At 39.3% G+C, this 20,992-nt stretch overlaps 1 protein-coding gene across 1 annotated transcript; it reads right to left on the reverse strand.

Moving 5' to 3' along the window:
* Positions 1-627: 627 nt before the first annotated feature.
* On the reverse strand, positions 628-20,730 carry six6 (SIX homeobox 6). The gene is made up of 2 exons (XM_008116720.2): positions 20,152-20,730; positions 628-2,473 (listed from the first exon to the last, which is right to left on the reverse strand). Exons 1-2 carry the CDS (start codon positions 20,721-20,723, stop codon positions 2,284-2,286), a joined length of 762 nt encoding a protein of 253 aa, XP_008114927.1. The 5' UTR covers positions 20,724-20,730; the 3' UTR covers positions 628-2,283.
* Between the last annotated feature and the right edge of the window lie 262 nt (positions 20,731-20,992).

Genomic DNA, 20,992 nt, shown 5'->3' on the forward strand with positions numbered 1-20,992 from the left:
CTTGATTAGCATTGAATAGCCTTGCTGCTTCAAAGCTTCTGGAACATGGCCATACAACCTGGAAAACTCACAGCAACCCAGTGATAAATTTGTTGTGATGGATTTGGTACCTTTTGGAAACCAACTCCACAAATGGTATCTCACCTAGGTTTTGCTTAAACCTGGTCCCTGCCCATTGAAATGGACTGAGGGCTGAGTAGAAGTGAACACTGACCATCATAGGTTGGAAACCACACCTTGGCTTCAAAATCCATTTCATTCTTCATTCATTGGAGTGGATTTTTTTATCTTATCTGAATGCCAGATACACTCCATAGCAAGAGCTAGAAACAATAAATAAACAGGGTTGCTGTGAGTTTTCCGGGCTGTATGGCCATGTTCCAGAAGCATTCTCTCCTGAAGTTTCACCCACATCTATGGCAGGCATCCTCAGAGGTTGTGAGATATACTGGAAACATCAGGAGAGAATGCTTCTGGAACATGGCCATACAAACTCACAACAACCCAGTGATTCAAGCCTTCGACAACACAATAAATAAACAATATATTCCAATTCTTCCCAAGGTTAAGATTTATATATATATATATATTTTAAAAAACCAAACACCAAACAATGGAAAGAGAGAATTAGTTTCACTCACTCAACATTGTTTATTACACTGAAACTGTTGTTTTTTTCTTTAGTTTCTCTTGTGTTCTGGCAGCCCTCCCTCCCTGTACAATACCTGGTCCTCCACACATGCTCCACTGAAAAGAAAGGAAGAAACTGTGCACACAGGCCTCAAGCTCCAAATGTTGGGTTTCATCCCTGAACTGCACAAGTCTCTTATGTCATCAAGTTTCCAGTCCTCAATGAGCAGCTAGTCTAGCGACAGGGCCAGACTGAGGGATTCCTTTCCACACATTCCTATGTATCTTTTTTTTTCCAGAAAGGGATTTCTTTGTCTTTCATCCTCCTGCTAGCCATTTTCTTTGTCTCACTTTGATGATGTAGCAATGGAATTCTGTGAGGCAACTTCCTTTTTAAGTTTTATTGTCCTTTGCTGTCCATATGACCATTTGCCATTCTCTTCTGCTTTTTCTTTCTACCTATGAGGATGCTCATCTTGCCTCTCTCTAAGCAAGATGTAGTTGCTTGAACTTTTTAACCCTTTTACCTCTATAGAAAATAAGACTTAGTAAGCTAGTTAGCTTCAAGACCTTTTCTATCAAGAATGCATTTCTTTTACTTCAATAAATATTTCTGAACCTAAAGATCTGACTCTGTAATCCTAAACCATCCTGACAAATGGAAGCTTATCCTAGCTCACCACATAGTAAGTTTCTGTTGGTTATGAAGTTTACTTCTGGTACTCTGCTATATTTATGGTGGAATCACCCCAAACTGAGGGTTATTTTTGAGCCTAACAGCTCAGATCCCCCACAAAGGGTTATGGGCCCAGACACATGTGCGCAAGAGACTTGTGCACTTCAGGGAGTGAAACCAACACCGAAATAATAATTAATATAATAATATTAATAATAATTAATCATAGTAATAATTGTAATCAAATCCAAACGACCCTACCGACAGAGAATTCTTTAAATAAGTCAATAAACATTATATAGAATATTTATATATTTATATATTTTATACATATATATAAAAAAAACCTTCTGGAAGTAAAACCAAACTATGACAAACAAACAAAAAAACACCCAACTGGAAGTTTCCAAGTTTGTGGAAAGAAAATTATGGTAGACAATAGAATGGGCTTTTCATGGTTTTCTCCCCCAAGTCATTCTTTCTCTTGGTGTTATTTCATTCTGTATGGTTTGAAGAGCAGCAAAGGAGAGGATGCGCGGCGCTTCGGGATCGGAGTCCTTTTTCTCAATCCCAAAGAAGTTTTGAGTTTTTGGAAGCCACTCTCACCTTCGGCGGCCCCTTCTCCTTCTGGGTTTTTATTTTGTGAATGGATTTTGTCTTGTCTGGAGGCATCTAGTCCTGCTTCGAAGAGCAACAAAGGCGAGGATGAGGCTCGGAGATGCGGAGCGGAGTCTCTCTCAATTTCTCTCTCTTTCCCCATAAAGTTTTTGGGATTTTTGAGCTCGTTTTGGGGGCATTTTGCCTTGGATAGTCCTCCTCCTTTTCCTCCTCCAGCCCTGAAAGAGCTGAGCGCTCAGCAGGAAGGCACAGGACACAGGTCGGAGGAGGAGGAGGATCTGGCTCAGTTCGCCCCTCGCTGTCCTTCTGTCCTTTTGTCCTGCAACCTCGTCCTTCTCCTCCTGGTCCTCTCTTCTTCTTCACAGGTCGCACTCGCTGTCGCTGGAGGTGATGGAGATGGCGGAGGAGGCGGCGGCTTTGCTGGAGAGGCTGGCGGCGGGGCTGGAGGCCGAGCCCAGGAGCGGCTCCCCGGCACTCTCCTCCTCCGAGGCCAGCGCCGCCCGGCCCGGCCCCGCCGCCCCCGCCGAGCACAAGGAGGCCTGCTGCAGCCTGCAAGGGAAGCCGGGACACCGTTAGGACAAAAAAGGGAGAGGGTCCCACCACCACCCTCTCCCCGCCTCGCCCTTGGAGGGGGAAACATGCAGGACTTTGGGGAAGACCACGCCAAGGCCACCGCCGCCACCACCCCGAGTAGAAAGAGCTGCTGTAAGTCACATTAAAAACTCTGAGCCAGACAGTGTTTCCTAAGCTATGTGATGTGGCTGATGGGCAGTATACATACTCATGACAGGAAATAGCACATAAATTGGCACAAGTCTATGGATCCCCATTGTGAACATCAACATATAGAGACCTGCTCTGTAAAAAGTTAAAAACCCTTTTATTTTGTATTTATTTACTGTATTTATACCCCACCTTTCTTCCCCAAAGGGCCCTTGTAAACCTTCCCAATTACAAAATGTCAAAATATTCAATCACAGAATATGTGATTGCATATTTCAACACAGTTGATCTGAGACATATCATTCAAACTACAGTAAAGTCTCACTTATCCAAGCTAAACGGGCCGGCAGAAGCTTGGATAAGCGAATATCTTGGATAATAAGGCAGGATTAAGGAAAAGCCTATTAAACATCAAATTAGGTTATGATTTTACAAATTAAGCACCAAAACATCGTGTTATACAACAAATTTGACAGAAAATGTAGTTCAATACGCAGTAATGTTATGTTGTAATTACTGTATTTACAAATTTAGCACCAAAATATCACGATATATTGAAAACAGAAACTAATCCAGAAGCTTAGATAAGCGAGGCTTGGATAAGCGAGACTCTACTGTAATTAGAACCTCAATTCCTTTGCCCTGGTTGCTGTTGTTGACTGCGGTCAAACAAATTTCAATTTGCAGTCTGGCTATGAATAAGCAATTTCAATTTCTCCTATACTCAACCACCTTGCTCAGGTCCTGCTGCTGTAGCTTCCTAGGTGGAATCTATCCATCGATGTGGTCTTTCTCCTTTTCTTACTGCCCATTACCTTACCAAGCACTATTGTTTGTTTTAATGAGACATGTTTCTCACATGGACCTCATACAAAACCTTCTCTGTTTTCACTTTGACTTCAGCTCCTTTTCATTCTGCCCCAAGATGCCATCTACACTGCAACCTAAGCATCCCCTCTCCTCATAGTCCTCTTTCCTAATCAAAGGATGCAAAAAATAATATATTCTGATTTCTCCATTGTTTCGCACACTCAGGTTAATAAAGAATCACAAACTGCAATTCATCCTCACCAGCAAAGTGATGACCCACCTCCTTGCTCAAAAACTTTGGCTAGAAAAGAGCAAAATACATCTATCATTTCCAATTCTGTAACAAAATATGAGTACAATTATACCCTCATCAGACACTGCATGATATGCTTTTCCCCTCTTCAGCTTTGTCTGCTTTCTGCCACAATTCAGCCTGACAAAGTCCCAGGGTCCAAATCCCTGCTCAGACATGGAAACTCACTGGGTGATCTTGGCCAAGTTAAATTAACCCAATGCCAAGTATCTCTTGAATAAATCTCACAAAACAAAAACTAAACAAAAACCACATGTTAGGCTTGCCTTGGGGCACCGTAAGTCAGAAGCAACTTTAATGTAGGAACAAGACCAGTATTAATAATGATATCTTATTTCTTTGACTCACCCTTAATTTCTACAGAAAATCTGCACACAGGCAATCCCCAGATGACAAAAAAGATGGATTTTGAAAAATGTGCCTTGTTGCGGCTGAGGGGTATATTCCTGTTGCCCCCCTCTCCCCGTTCATAACTAGGAATCGGATGTAAGTTGGATGTCTCTAACTTGGGGACTGCCTATAGTCATTTTCTTCATAGGCACAAGATTCAAAGTTCTCTCTATACTGTTAGAAGACACTAGAAGAAGTAGTAGGGCTGGTGCAAATGTCCAGAGAGTTCTGGTCAAGCAGTCAGTAGTGGACTAAAGACAGACATCTCTTCTTCATTTGACAGAGACATCCTTCTGGCATGACCAGACTAGCTAGACGGAGCAATTAATAGATCTATCCACCCAAGTCAAGTTGCATGGGACACAGAGCCAGGCAACTTGTTTTGACACTGGGAAACTAAGAGCCCCGAGTCTCCATTCTCTACACTAAAAATAAATAACTGGTTAAATAACTTTTCTCCCTCTCATGATAATCCCTCTTTCTGACAGACCTACCACTGACAGAATCATCACAGGAATATAGCAAGTTGCCTTATAATGAGTCAGAACAGTGGTCCTTCTGGGTTAGTACCCATCTACATTGACTGACAATCATTATTGTTCAGGATTTCTTGACAGATTTCGGGGAGTGACCCTTGTCTATGCAGTAAAGAGCCATTATTTTGCTTAGTATCCAAAATCTAGCATTAGATGTGTTCAGAGGGGTATGGTATAGATATGAAGAGCATAAAATAGTTTCAGTATTACCTCATTTCTTTGTATATACCATACTTGCCAATTTCTTTCTCATATACCTCTCATGATCCATTAAAATCTTGCTAAAGGGAATATTGTATCAGTCTGTTGGGCTAGGAATTTGACTGAATGTTAAAATCTCTGCTCAGCCACAGAAATCAACCCAGTTTGACCAAGGCAAACTCTTATCAGCCTAATGAGAAGGCAATGACAAAGCTCCTCAGAATAACCTTGCCAAGAAACCTCTTATATCCACACAGGTCTTATGGTCATCCCAAGTCAAAGTCAACTTGAAAGCATATAGGAACAACAAAAAGAGAATCTCATTAGCATCTCCCATGATAGTTTCAATATATTATATCTGATGTAAGAAGGTGAACTCTGATACAGGTTGAGTATCTCTTATCCTAAATGCTTGATACGGAATTGTTTCGAAGATTGGATTTTGGAATTCAATCTGTATTTACAAATATACATAATGAAATATCTTGGAGATGGGAGCCAAGTCCAAAAACGAAATACATTTATGCTTCATATACATTTTATACACATAGCCTAAATACAATAAAATAATTTAAATAATTTGGTGCATGAAACAAAGTTTGTGTACATTGTACCAACAGAAAGCAAATGCAAAAGCATTTCCCACCCATGTGGATAATTTTGAATTTTGGAGTATTGGTTCTGGCTAAGAAATGCTCATTGCTTAACCTTCTGTATACTAATATTTGTAGGGTCCAAACCAATGAGACAGTCTGAAAGCCAACAGAGCGGCAGTTCTCAAACAATGTTTTGGTTGGCTTTAATATAGTCAGACTTGATATAGTCAAATATTTCCTGCTGAACATTTGCCAGACTTAACTTGTCCATGATGTCTGTTAACCCTTCTTTAGATACCCTCATACTAATATTGCAGTCCCCAGGGCCAGCTCTACTGTGAGACAGAGTGAGATTTCTATAAGTAGATTCTGATAGTAATGAAAGGGCAGCAAGTAGTTGTTTCATTTATCATTATAGTAGAGTCTCACTTATCCAAGATAAACGGGCCGGCAGAACATTGGAAAAGTGAAACTGTTGGGTTAAGAAAAAACCTATTAAACATAAATTTACATTATGATTTTACAAATTAAGCACCAAAACATCATGTTTTACAACAAATTGACAGAAAAGGAAGTTCAATACACAGTAATGCTATGTAGTAATTACTGTATTTAGGAATTTAGCACCAAAACACTGCAACATTTACTACAAAAACATTGAGCTTTGGATAATACAGAACACTGGATAAGTGAAGCTTGGATAAGTGAGACTCTACTGTACTATATCTTTACTACTAGGAATGGTGGAGTGATGTTCAGGGTATTTTCTACCTCATTTGCTGTGATTCTGGCTTAGACTATCTTTGCCTGTTTCTTCAACCTGGCCAAACCCTCCCTTTTATTTTTTAGCAGCTGAAGATTATGGTGATTGTAATCTGCCATGTCTGGAAAGCAAGTGGTTGAGGAGACTGCTGTATGTCTTATATTACTGAGATAACATTTCCCATTTCCCAAGCACATAACGTGCAATGATTTCCATCATGCCACCAGTCCTGTACCACTTATTATACCAATTACCTCCTGTTAACTCTAGAACACTATCTCACTTCATCAATCCCTGTTTCCAAATGTCATTTGCAAATGGATCGAACTAGATTCTCTTTGCTTCCTTTCTTGAAGTATTAGCTAACACCTTCACTTTGTCACATGTCTGCAATCATATTTCTTCTAATGCCAACTGATGACAGATATACGTATAGAAGATATCTCTTTTCTTTCCAAGAGGATTCTTGGTTGGACCAATTAATCTTTGCATAAATTTATGAAAGACAAATCTATCAAAAATCTTAGTAGCAAAATGGAACAACCATCTCTGGAGACTATGTACCTCTGAATATTAGCTGCTAAGGGCAAACAGAAGAAGAAGAAACAAGTGCATATCTGAGGATTTAGCCGCTGACCACTAGAAGAGAAACATTGGGATAGATGGAACATGGATGGCTCAGGAAGCAGCTTTATACTAAGTCAAATTATGTATCCATCTCACCCAGTATTGTCTTCTCTGATGGGTAGCCCAAGGTTTCAGTAAATAAATGTGACATATAATAGAGCTGAAGACATTTTGCAAGCAAAGCAAACACTAACCCAGGCTACATTTACATAATGTTATGGTATAATGGTGTGGTGTAGAGAAACCACAATGGCCCCATCTCTCCTTGTTTTTCGCAGGCAGGTGAAAATGTATTTCTACCATCTGGCATTTATGGAATAATAAGAGGTGGGCTGCTGGAGTTTGGGATTTTGGAGTAGGAGTTGCATTTCAACATATTGGAATGTTTTTATGTTTAATGGTTCAATTATACACACACACACACACACACATACATACATGCAGTAGAGTCTCACTTATCCAACACTCACTTATCCAACGTTCTGGATTGTAGTCAATGTTTTCAGTACATCATGATTTTTTGGTGTTAAATTCGTAAATACAGTAATTACTACATAGCATTACTGTGTATTGAACTACCTTTTCTATCAAATTTGTTGTATAACATGATGTTTTGGTGCTTAATTTGTAAAATCATAACCTAATTTAATGTTTAATAGGCTTTTCCTTAATCTCTCCTTATTATCCAACATATTCACTTATCCAACGTTCTGCCGGCCCGTTTACGTTGGATAAGCAAGACTCTACTGTATATAAATTTACATCATTTCTATTCCGCCTTTCTCACCTGAGGGGACTTAAGGCGGCTTACAAATCTGGCAAAATTCAATGCCAATAAACAACAATACAATAAAATAAAACATAGAGCAATTAAAACAATTAGGCATTAAACAATTAAAAACAATATACCAAACTTAAAACATGTAAAGCGCTTAAATCCATTCATCCAAAAGCCTTGCGCATAATCCTTGGTCCAGGCCATGTCAAGCCGTAAAAGCTTATTCATTAAATGCTTGCGCGCATGGCCATGTCTTTAATTTCTTTCTAAAACCCAAAAGGGATGGAGCCTGCTGGATATCATTGGGAAGGGAGTTCCACAGCTGAGGAGACACCACTGAGAAGGCCCTGTCTCTTGTCCCCAACAGTTGCGCTTGCAAGGCAGGTGGGACCGAGAGCAGGGCCTCCCCAGATGATCTTAAGGTTCTTGTAGGCTCATAGGAGGAGATATATTTGGACAGGTAAGTATATGCACCCATATTTTAATGCATTTATTTTTTTTAATTTGCATTGTGCCATATTTATTCTTGAGTCCCTATATCAGGAGAAGGGCAGGATAGAAATAAAGTAAGTAAATAGGGCAGGGCTTTAGCACAGCAGGTTAACCACCAGCTGCAATAAATCTTAACAATCAAAAGGTTGGCAGTTCGAAGCCTGGGTCAGGGGTGAGCGCCTGACTTTCAGCCCAGCTAACTGCCCACCTAGCAGATTTAAAACAGTTGTGAGTAGATAAATAGGTACCACTTAAGCAGGGAGGTATTTTAATGGCACTATAAGGAAATACCAGAAAAATGCCAGCAATCAAAAAAAGGAGGAAGTCTCTGAACAGGGCTCTTCGACATGGAGGATGAAGCAACAGCACCCACCTCTCATGGCTGGAATCAAACACAACCTCCAGGACGTCGAAGATGGGAAATGCCTATATACCTCTATCTGTACTGTTGTCTGTCCTGTCTGTGTATAACAACATTGAATGTTTGCCGCATATGTGATCTGTAATCTGCCCTGAGTCCCCTTCAGGGTGAGAAGGGCAGAATATAAATACTGTAAATAAATAAATAAATGATTCCTTCCTCATTTAGGGTTTACTCGAGCATGGATCTTCCTTACTTCTTACTGCAAATGGTCCAATTTAGAGGAGTAAATTAGAGCTCTCCACAAAAAGCTCTAGGATTAGGAAAAACAACTAATGTCCTTGCTAGACAGCTGACACCTTGGAGCATCTGGGGAGAGCAGTTTAGGATTCACAGAGACAAAGCAAGAGTTCACGCAGGCTGGTTTTGGAGAATACGAGAAGATTAGGATTATGTGAAATAATCTTTTCCCACAGCATTCTGCTTCACAGGGTGGCCAACAAGTTGTCTCTGATAAGCCACAAGTAAATCACAAGGTTGGCAGGACTTCTTGACAACCACTATTCAAAGGTTTTACACTGCTTGTCCAAGAAATCATCCCAATTAATAGTCACTGATAGATATAACTCAGGACAGTTCTACATTGAGTTAGAAAGTGGATTAAACCAAACTGGTTTTGCTGTGCAGAACCTACACAATCACCACAGGAAACATGTTGTCGAAGGCTTTCATGGCCAGGATCACAGGGTTGTTGTATGTTTTTTCTGGGCTGTATGGCCATGTTCCAGAAGAATTCTCTCCTGACGTTTCACCCACATCTATGGCAGGCATCCTCAGAGGTTGTGAGGTACTCTGAGGATGCCTGCTATAGATGTGGGCGAAACGTTAGGAGATAGTTCTTCTGGAACATGGCCATACAGCCCGGGGAAAAAAACACACAACAACCCCAAGAAAGGATCTGAGGCTGGGATAGTGGCACAGGATCCTCTGATTATGGATTGGAACCAAACACAATATTTTTTTTCTTACCCAGTCTGCTAGGATGTGCTGATGCGCATATCCATATCAGTTCGGGATAAGTGCTAGACCATGACAGGGCACAGGAAATGAAAACAAAGTGGTTTTCCCATGATTCTCCCATGGGAATCATGCGGCTTCCTTGGGAGCTGTGGTGCTTGTTTAGATTCTGGCTCTGATTCATTTTTTAAATGCTTAGGTGCTACCCCTATTCTGACAAGTGCTCTGCATTTTTAATTTCAGATCTGAGCCTTGCTTGGGATATACTCTGATCAGTTGCAGTAGATTACATGGCTTATCTGGACTTTCTTGTGAGTTTTCGAAATGCACTGTTTCTGGCTTAATATGTGCTGCAGTGCGCATTGGAGGTGTACATTTTGTGGATACCCTGACCTCGAGATGGCTTCCAACTGCATTATAGTGTCTCTGTAGAACCACCCTGAAGAGGTCATCACCTTGTCTTGTGGTAATAACTGCCACAGATTAATTATGCCATATTCTTCCCTGTATTTCTTCAAAGTGATGGCTACCTTTAGGGAACTAGATGGAATTCATAACATGGGGTCATATTATATTTTCATGTTTATCCTTTACAACTTAAACCATGATCCAAATCCTCTGTGTAGTACCAACTGAAAAAGGACCACTGAATCAATTGTTAATTTATGAATCAACAAATAGGTAAATTCCATTGATTCAGTGGTTCTACTCTGATTTAGATTAATAAAACTATTAAGATCCATAATCATAGACTGCTGTTTGTGACATCAAGCCATCATTTTACCTAAAGGACAAGAACAAATCTTGTAATCTAGAACAATGCTAGATATTCAACATCCAGAAATGGGAAGAGAAAGAGAATTACAAATTTGAGAGTAAAAGATATACATGTTCAAAATGTTAGTTTTAATGCTGGTGGATATTTGCTTCAGCCGTTATATCTCAATAGAGAATGTACCTGTTTTATCATTATATATTTTATAATGATAGTGGTGATAATAATAATAATAATAATAATAATAATAATAATAATAATAATAATAATAATAATTCATATTATTAATATTATTATGTCCATTTAAAAGCTTTGCGGGCACTTATAATAATAAAATAATAATAAAACTTTATTTATACCCCGCCACCATCTCCCCAACGGGGACTCGGGGCGGCTCACATGGGGCCATGCCCAAGACAATACAATAGACAAAATATAAAAACAACATATCAGAATGCAATTAAACAATGCAACAATAACACTACACAATACAGAACAAAAAAGCAGAACGTAGCATAACATAACAAGGGCGGGCCGCATGGACACAAGGTTAAAAACTCGGGGTAAGAAGAGATAAGAATAAAACCATGGGGAACAGGGTCTACAGAATACATGTTGGGGAGAGAAACACAGGAGGTATATACAATTACTCTCCGAAAGCACACCGGAAGAGCCATGTTTTTAAAACTTTCCTAAAGGCTAAAAGAGTGGGGGCTAGCCTGATCTCAATGGGCAGTGAGTTCCACAAACGGGGGGCCACAGCAGAAAAGGCCCTCTCCCTTGTTCCCACAAGGCGGGCCTGTGATAAAGGCAGTGGAGACAGGAGGGCCTCCCCAGATGAACGAAGGGCTCGGGCAGGTTTATAGTAGGAGATGCGGTCACGAAGGTAGGCGGGTCCCAAACCGTTTAGGGCTTTATAAATGATGGTCTGCACCTTGAATTGGGACCGGAAAATGAACGGCAGCCAGTGGAGCTCCTTAAACAAGGGAGTGGATTTCTCCCTGAAACTCGCTCCCGTTATTAATCTGGCCGCCGAGCGTTGGACTAGTTGTAATTTCCGGGCCGTCTTCAAGGGAAGCCCCACGTAGAGTGCATTACAGTAGTCCAGTCTAGAGGTAACTAAGGCGTGCACCACCGTGGTCAAGTCAGACTTCACGAGGTATGGTCGCAGTTGGCGCACAAGTTTGAGTTGTGCAAAAGCCCTCCCGGCCACCTCCCGGCCACCACCACCACTTATGTAGGTGATGCTCAAAGGCAGTGTGTAAATGTCTTTATAAATAAATACTTATAATTTTAAAAGTCCAAAAATGGGCATAAATCTGTGATCTATTGGTTGCAAATTCATAGTGAGTTTCCAGGAAAGAAAGAGACAGTTGTATGCAGTTGGCATAAATTTGGTGCCAATCTCTCATACACATAGCTTAGGAAGAATCGATATAGGTATTTTGCTTTATATAGGGTGTGCGATAGGAAGGTAAGAGTAGGCATGAAGTTTTACAGGCTATATACCCTTGAAACATTTGCCCCTTCAGAGAGAGGCAGTAGCCCATTTGTCTCTTAGTCAATATCACTATCATGAGAGCTACAGATCTCCTAAACATTAAAAGCACCAGATCTCATTTGATCTTGGAAGCTAATCAGGGTTAGTTCTGACTAGGACTTTGATAAGAAACTTTCAAGGAATACCAGCTGTTGTGGCCTCCTTTCAGGAGAAGGCAAAACCACCTCTGAGTATTTCTTGCCTATGAAACCCTATGAAATACATAGGGTCACCATAAGTTAACAAGCAACTTGAAGGCATATGCATATACACAAACAGTACCATGCATTGCAACCATGCTTCCAAATCCAACTGAGTCATACTAGTTCCCAGCCCCAACCCCATCCATCCATCAATCTATCCATCCAATTCCTCTCTATCCACCTGCTGAGGCTGTGACCTACTCAAGATTTTTATTTTTTATTTTTTGCTAACAGCTCTTAATAAGTTGGAAAAACTGTCTTATTCAACAGAATGGCCAGTGGTTTCTGGGAAATATCTTGCTGGGTCATATAATAACTGTCTGTGGACATATAATAACAGCAAGTGTGACTTTGGTGGAGCTCATATATTTTCCACCTGATGCCCTCCAGATATTTTGATTTTCAGCTCCCATAATACCCCATATTGGCCAGGCTACTTGGGACTGATGGAAGCTATTGTGTGGATGATACCAGACTGTTAAAAAAAACTGGGAAGAGAAGGGCAATAGTTGGTATTTAGTTTGGGGATCCTGGAGGTTCCTTAAAGATCTATCAGACCAGTTTTAAGAACAATACTAACCTTCTTCTGCAATTGCCAGTCACAGAAAAGCTTTGCTACAGAAAAGCTTTGTACACTTATTAGTTTGTGCAAGCAACTATACCAGGGGTTTTCAGACTTCCTGTCTCACTCCATTCTGATACAAACATTTATATGCAACAGGCAGGAGTCCGATAACAGACACACATCCTTTTCTATGAATTAGGAAATCTGAAAACCTCTGGCAAATATCCATATTTATGCACACCATGTTATTCAGGGCTGAGAGAAAATGTGATTCATTGGAACAGAATTAGCTTTCATTCATACTACGCTAATCTAACATTACTCACATTCACATATATTATACAATTTTATATTATACAATTTTGCAAATTAATGAGAACCTTACAATTCTGCCAGCTGAATAATGCATGCTATTCTAATCCAAGCACTTGTGATTTTACATTATATTTTCAGGTATTTTCAGATTTTATGTTGGCTGTGGCAGTAGACACACAATATTTGGTGCTTTCTTCTTAGAAAATATTTCTTATCAGCTTCTTATACTATTGCTATACCTTCCTGTTATGTTTTACTAGGTGATCAATGGGTCCTACAGCAATAAATACATGGGAGAGTGACCCTATAATAATATTTTGCTCTAGATTTTGTATTATAGGGGTTTTTTACCCCCAAAGGAGAAATTTCCATATCAATTTTAAAATATTATTCAAATCTGTGAAATGTAAATGTCAACTCTCCAAGAGAATAGAACTACTTTTTTTTAGTTTTACAAATAACCTAAGTGACCGGAGGTTATGGATCCTTTAATGATACCTGCCGTAAGTTTTAATTGTTTTATATGATGTGTTAAATTTTGTTATTTTTATATTTGTATATAATGTTTAGCTGATTATGTATTATGTGTCGATGTATTTGTAATGGTTTTACACTTTGTCCGCCGCTTTGAGTCCCACCCATGGAAGAAAAGCGGGATAGAAATGAATTAATAATAATAATAACAACAACAATAGTCAGGAAAAACATGTATGCTGTTCAGAATAGGCTCCCATTGAGTTAAATGGGGTTTACTCTCAGGAAAGCATGAATGCAGCAACAGAGCTCTATTTCACATTTTTATTAATTAGAATACAAATCAGTGCCATCCAAAAATGTTCTATATTTCAAGTAGAAACATAACTAAGGATATATTCTACGAGTATGTCATACAGTGATCTTTTTTGTTAGGGCACAGAATTTGTCAAAGAGTAGGTGTGTGTTAGTCTGCAGCTAACCCATCCTCATTATCAAAATAGTGCATCTGAATTCTGAATGTAATGTATTCAGACTACAGATCAATAATTGCTTACAGCATTACAAGTTATTGTAAAGCCTTCATCAGAAGATTCCAGCCAAAATAAAACAGATCTGCGCTTCAAATATGTGGTGTTGTTGCTGTTTTTGCTATTTCCTCATCTATCTCCTTTCATTGTTAGAATTCTCAGAACAAAGGCAAGAAGAAGGCTATTAGTCTACCTGAAGAAGTTAAAACCTGTCAAGATACAACCACTCTATAAACTGGGAAAAGGCTAAGACAAATAAAATCAGGATGATGCGGTAATTCAGTATGAAAAATTCATGCTTTTAAGGATTATCATGTGTAATAGTAATGAATGTGTATTTGCATTAAACCAGCTTTTAGCAGGATAGATGGATGGATAGATGGATGGATAGATATTATATAGACCGTTATATATGTAAGGTTCTATTCAGTTTAAAAAATGTCCTTAAACTAAATTCTACAAAGGACCACTCACAATGTAAACATTAAAATTGCATATACTAGATAAAAATATCCCTAAATGTCATTTTCTCAAGGAAGCTTCCAGGGAACTCATTTCAGTTTCAAATATTTTAAAGAATTATTTTAAAACACAGGGGAGAGCACAAATATGGAAATGCACTGGATGTTTTATTTCCTTTCCCCCTTTCTTCATTTCTCCTCATTTAGTGAATCCGCAAGCCACTTAAAATCAAAATCTTTTAATTACAGTTTTTATTTCCTTGGATTTTTTGTGAGCGATTTATGAGTCAACATACTAACATTTATTCTCACTTGTACATCCTTTGTTCACATACTGCAAGACTATCTGCTCCATGTGGTTGATAATACATTCAAGAATTTATACTAAAATTGATTTGCCCATTGAATGACAATTTCCTCCCTCCCTCCCTCCCTTTAAAGTATTCCTAAGTGCCTTCTGCTTCCAATTTAAACTTCATTACAAAGATATAGAAAGGAACACACACATATTTCAATCCTATTAATCTTCCTTCAGAAGTCAATCCTTCTTCCCAAGAAAGGGTCCTACTGTGGTCCACACCCAAGTTGTTCCCTGGTTGTTTCCCTTTTTTGAAATAATGCAAAACTGGTTGATTTTCAGGCCCTTTGGCAGATTGTGAAGTGGGCTGCTATGACTCCCCTACTGAAAAATATAGGTCATCTTCCTAATTAATGCATCTAAATAGAAAGCCCTTCCCAGTGTCAGATGGGTTTTCTGGTCTCCTGAGCTCCCTTTCCCCCTGTTTATTCTTAATTTCAATCTACAGACACACCTTGAACCAGTTCTCCTTTCCCCCTATCTCCCATTTTTGTTCTGCCTTTAAAAGACTATACTGATTACATCTTTTGTGTGTTTATACTTCTAAAGAAGAACGGTGTGATTTCACAGGAATGAATGTACACCAATGATATGCATGAAATGAAGTTGTATATTGTAGGTATAGCTGCTTGGAATACTTATGAACAGTCTTTAAAATTTCTTTCATTATTATTCTAAATTTTATTTAACATCTGTTTTGTTTGAATTGAATAAGGTTCCTTCATAGTTTGGTATCTATGCAGTTAAATTGAGAAGCATAAACTATAGTAATGGGACATTAAAATGTATCCAATTCCCCCCCCCCTTTTTTTTTTTGGAGGGTTGGGATTAAAGTTCTTGCATTCTTAAACCTACTCTACTAAATTCATACTGGAGGAAATATTCAAGACCCTAAAATTAACATTGTATCTGGCATTGAACTCCAAATACTGAGACTGGACAAGTGGACAGATATTTCTCTAAGGTAAATGGCTTCAGTCATATGGATCAGTCTCAAACAGATTAAAGCAACTGATTCATTTGTTGACTGGTGAGCCAATCGGTTGTTCTTTCTCCTGCCCTAGACATTCCAGATATATCAACCCCACTTGCCAAGTTTCCAACAGACTTCACAACTTCTGAGGATGCCTGCCATAGATGTGGGCTAAACGTCAGGAGAGAATGCTTCTTTAACATGGCCAGACAGCCGGAAAACTCACAGCAACCCAATAGATAGTTACCCTACATCTCAATGATCCAATAGAGCTACTCTAATAATAGGATTCAAGCCAGTGTTAGCTACTATTCTAAGAACATGCATTTATGATTCTTAAAAGAACGAGAGTAAAATAAAAATATCAGCAATTTCATTTGAATAGATTTCTATAATATCTGGACAATTAGAGGTTTTCCTGGAACCACTAAATTCACATTTGAATAATTAAAAGAAATTTGATACAATTTGAAACTGAATTTATTATTCTCATATTTATGTTTATTATGTTTATTTATATCCATCAGCACTGTGTCTTTCAAGTGCATGTTTGGGCAAACAGATGGACTGATAGAACTGAGCCATATGCTATATTATTTAGCATGATAGTCATACATTTTGATTGTAACTAAACCCATGTTCCAGCAAAAAGAGGTTAGGTGCCATTGGTGGTACAGTATTTAAGAACAAAAGCATAGCACTTCAACCAAAACTCACAATTGAAAGCAGGTTATATTACACACAAAGAAACCTAACCTTGTATATTTGGGACTAACCTCTAGAAAACTGATTTATTCCAAGTAAACATGATTTACTTAGTGCAGGGGCATTTAAAAATGGGACCAGTGAGTGAAAAGAAACCAGCTAAGCCTTGGTTTAACTGGACTACTAACTGGGTTATGTATCTGATAGCATTTAACAGTATTAGAAATACCCATCTGTATACATGGGTATCAGGAAGCACAATATAATAGTATTAAATTATATCCTTCCCTTGTGTAGTTTAATATATGCTTATTTAAAAAACATTATCCCTCGTCTAAGTATGGATAGCGATAGATGCAAGCAGGAAATAATTTTCTGCTTTTGTCTAGTGAAGATATAATGGGAAATGGAAAACCACAATGAAAACAGTTAATTACAGATCAAAGCTTAGTGTGCTTTGCAAGAAAAAGATGATTTTTCTAACACAGGCATTTCTTTCTCTTCCTTGTGCAAGTAGTTCTGTGTTTTTTAAGTTGCCTATGGTCTTATGAGCACCCCATGAATCTCATAGGATTTTCTTAGTTCCTTCCTCTGAATATAGCCTATAGTAGTTGGTATTCATTGGCAATGTCTCCTCCAAGTACTAACCAGAGCCCTTCCTTCTTAACTTCTATGGGCAGACAGGGATCTAGTGCCTTTAGGCTATTGAAGCTCTCCCTTCCTGTTGATTTATTTCAAGAATAATGTTGTGGTTCTCCATAACTAACTCATCCACCTCTCTCTACCAGAAATGATCTGCAAACTAATGCAATTTCACCCTGGTTCAGCCTTTTAAAAAATCTGCTTGATATAGTAGAATAGAGACAGGCTTGCTACAGAAATCCACCTCGCTTGTAAAATATTAATTGCCACTCTAAATGTTAACATGCTTACTTGGCAGTAAAGTTCCCATTAATTCAGATTCGCTTTCTTAAGCAACAACCTGCCCTACTGATATCAATATGATGTGATGCTAGAAACAGAGAGCTGGAAGAAACCGCAATGGCCAGTTAAATTGGGAAACTATAGCAATGGGATATTACAATGTACATATATAATTTCCCCCCTTTTGGGGTTGGGATTTTTGCCTTCTTAAACCTGCTCCACCAAATCCATACTGGAGGAAATATTCTTTCGAGACCCTAGAATTAACATAGCATCTTACACTGAACGTCAAATACTAGACAGATATATCTCTAAGGCAAAATGGCTTCAATCATATGGATCAATCCCAAACAGATTAAAGTAACTGATTAATTTGTTGATTGGTGAGTCAATAGATAGTTACTATATGTCTCACTGATTCAATAGATCTACTACTAAAAATAGTATTTAAGCTACTATCCTAAGAACATGCCTATGAGAGCAAAATAAAAACACCTCCCAACAAAGGATTCCCCCAGGCAGGAATCAGCCAGGCTTTGAAGCTGCAAGGCTTGTCAATGCTAATCAAAGTGATTAATTGCAACATTCACACTTTTCTCCAACAGACAAGAGTTCTTTCTCCCAGCTTGGACCTTCCAGAGATATATAAACCTCCCTTGCCTAGTTTCCTCACAACCTCTGAGGATGCCTGCCATAGATGTGGGCAAAACGTCAGAATAGAATGCTCCTGGAACATGGCCATACAGCCCAGAAAACTCACAGCAACCCAAAATAAAAACATCAGCAATTTCACTTGAATAGATTCCTATAAATATCTGGACACTGAGAGGTTTTCCTGGAACCACTGAATTCACATTTGAAAAATTAAAAGAAATATGATACAGTTCAAAACTGAATTATTATTATTATTATTATTATTATTATTATTATTATTATGTTTATATTTGTTTATATTTATTAATTTTACCTTTAATCTGACATGATGCCACAATATGTGAATGAACAAAACCTGGCTGCCAGTATTTTAAAAATCCTCTAAAATGTGAATGTATATTATTATTGTTTCAAACTGTATATTTTATGAAGTTTTTTTACTTATTATTGATGTATTTGGATTGTTGTTTACATGATTTTAATACGTTGTTGTAGGTTGCTTTGGGTCCCCTGAGGGAGAAAAGCGGGATATACATAAATAATAATAATAATAATAATAATAATAATAATAATAATAATAATAATAATAATATTGCCTGGGGGGAATGCTTTGTTGGGAGGTGTTTTTATTTTACTCTCATAGGCATGTTCTTAGGATAGTAGCTAATACTGGCTTGAATCCTATTATTAGAGTAGATCTATTGAATGAGTTAAATATATAGTAATAATTTATTATTATTATTATTATTATTATTATTATTATTATTATTATTATTATTATTATTACCTTGCTTTATTTCTCCCGAAGGAGACCCAAAGCGTCTTACATTAAAAGTACAGTAATAATAATAATAATAATAATAATAATAATAATAATAATAATATTGCCTGGGGGAATGCTTTGTTGGGAGGTGTTTTTATTTTACTCTCATAGGCATGTTCTTAGGATAGTAGTTAACACTGGCTTGAATCATATTATTAGAGTAGATCTATTGAATCAGTGAAATATATAGTAATAATAAATTATTATTATTATTATTATTATTATTATTATTATTATTACCTTGATTTATTTCTCCCCAAGGAGACCCAAAGCGGCTTATATTAAAAGTATTGTAATAATAATAATAATGATGATGATGCCTGGGGGAATGCTTTGTTGGGAGGTGTTTTTATTTTACTCTCATAGGCATGTTCTTAGGATAGTAGCTAACACTGGCTTGAATCCTATTATTAGAGTAGATCTATTGAATCAGTGAAATATATAGTAATAATTATATTATTATTATTTTATTATGAGACAGCAAACAAGATAGATATGCTGGATTTCGTATCACAAAATCACAAGTCGAACACTTCCCAAGTGTCTAGGACTGTGTGATGTATTTTCGGGTGATGCGTGCAGATCCCAGTAGGGTGGCCTTTTGCAGTTGGCAGATCGTGATTTTGTCAATGTCTATTGTTTCCAAATGCCTGCTGAGATCTTTTGGCACGGCACCCAATGTGCCCATCACCACCGGGACCACCTACACTGGTTTCTGCCAGAGTCTTTGAAGTTCAATCTTGAGGTCCTGATAGCGGCTGATTATTATTATTATTATTATTATTATTATTATTATTATTATTATTATTATTATTATTATTATTATTATTACCTTGCTTTATTTCTCCCAAAGGCGACCCAAAGCGGCTAACACTAAAAGTATATGAAAGCCTGCTTTGGAAGCCTAAAAATATTTTTTCCCCCCTAGATTCCTCCTGTTGCTATTTCTAACATGGTTCTATTATTTGGATCCAAAGTGAACCTTTCCTCGCTCCCAAAGAAATAGCAAAATAAGCCTAGAGTATATATTTTAAATATTAGGAATATTAGGAAAGGTGGGAGATACCGTCCATGGCCTCTGTCCCTATTAGGAGTAGGATGGGAAACAAAAAAGCGCCTTCAATGGAAGTGTGGAAATAGATAGAGATGAACTGCATTATATGATCAGTGTAGAGCAAGAATAGGCAAACTTGGGCCCTCGAGGGGGAAAAAGAAGTAGCCTGAGGCTGTTAGGAATGGTGGGAGTTGAAGCCCAAAACCCCTCGAGGGCCCAAGTTTGCCCATGCGTGCCTGAAAGTGAGCCCCCAAGGATGGACCGACCTGTTTTTGGCGGCGGCGGCGCGGTCCCTCTGCCTGCGGTTCTTGAACCAGTTCCCCACCTGCGTGGGGGTGAGTCCCGTGGCCTGGGCCAGCTCCCTCTTCTTGCCCGGGTTGGGGTAGGGGTCCTGCAGGTACCACTCGCGGAGCAGGTGCCGCGTGCGCTCCTTGAAGCAGTGCGTCTTCTGCTCTCCGTCCCAGATGGTGCGCGGGAGTGGGAACTTCTTCCGCACGCGGTACTTGTCCACGGGGCCCAGGGGCCTCCCGCGCAGCTTCTCGGCCTCCTGGTAGTGGGCCTCCAGCCAGAGCGCCTGCAGCTTGGCGTGCGACTCCTTGGGGAACTTGTGCGACTCCAGGATGTGGTAGAGCTCGCGGAAGTGCCCCCCGTGGAAGGCCACGACGGCGCGGGCCCGCAGGACGGACTCGTTGCGGCTCAGCGCCTCGCAGGCGGCGGGGGCCACGGGCAGCGACCACAGGAAGCGGCCCAGGCGCTCCACGTCGCCGCTCTCCTCCAGCGTCTCGCACACGCCGGCCACTTGCTGGGCGCTGAAGTTGAGCAGCGGCAGCTGGAACATCGTGGGGGCTCTCCACGGGCAGGCTTTCCCCGCGCCCCTCAGGCCCAGCCCACGCCTCTCATCCGTTGTCTTCGGGCAGAGGGGCCGCCTGGAGGCCCAACGTCTCCCCTCGGGGTGCGCAATGCTTCTGTCCTCCTTTTCCAGTCTTCCTCTTCTTCCTTTCTCCTTTTCCCTCTCCTTTTTTGAAACGACCCAACAGAGGTGCCTCTTCCTCTGGATGCCCAACTGCTTGGCAAGGAAGCGACTCCTTCTCTCCTTCTCTTCTCTGT

Source organism: Anolis carolinensis, chromosome 1, assembly GCF_035594765.1.
Source record: "Anolis carolinensis isolate JA03-04 chromosome 1, rAnoCar3.1.pri, whole genome shotgun sequence".
NCBI classification, from domain to species: Eukaryota; Metazoa; Chordata; class Lepidosauria; order Squamata; family Dactyloidae; genus Anolis; species Anolis carolinensis.

Coding starts and splice junctions, on each gene's coding strand:
- six6 (XM_008116720.2), bottom strand. CDS start 20,723: ATGTTCCAGCTGCCGCTGCTCAACTTCAGCGCCCAGCAAGTGGCCGGC. Junction 2,474..20,151: donor GCCGCCGCCGCCAAAAACAG/GTCGGTCCATCC, acceptor CTTCCCTTGCAG/GCTGCAGCAGGCCTCCTTGT.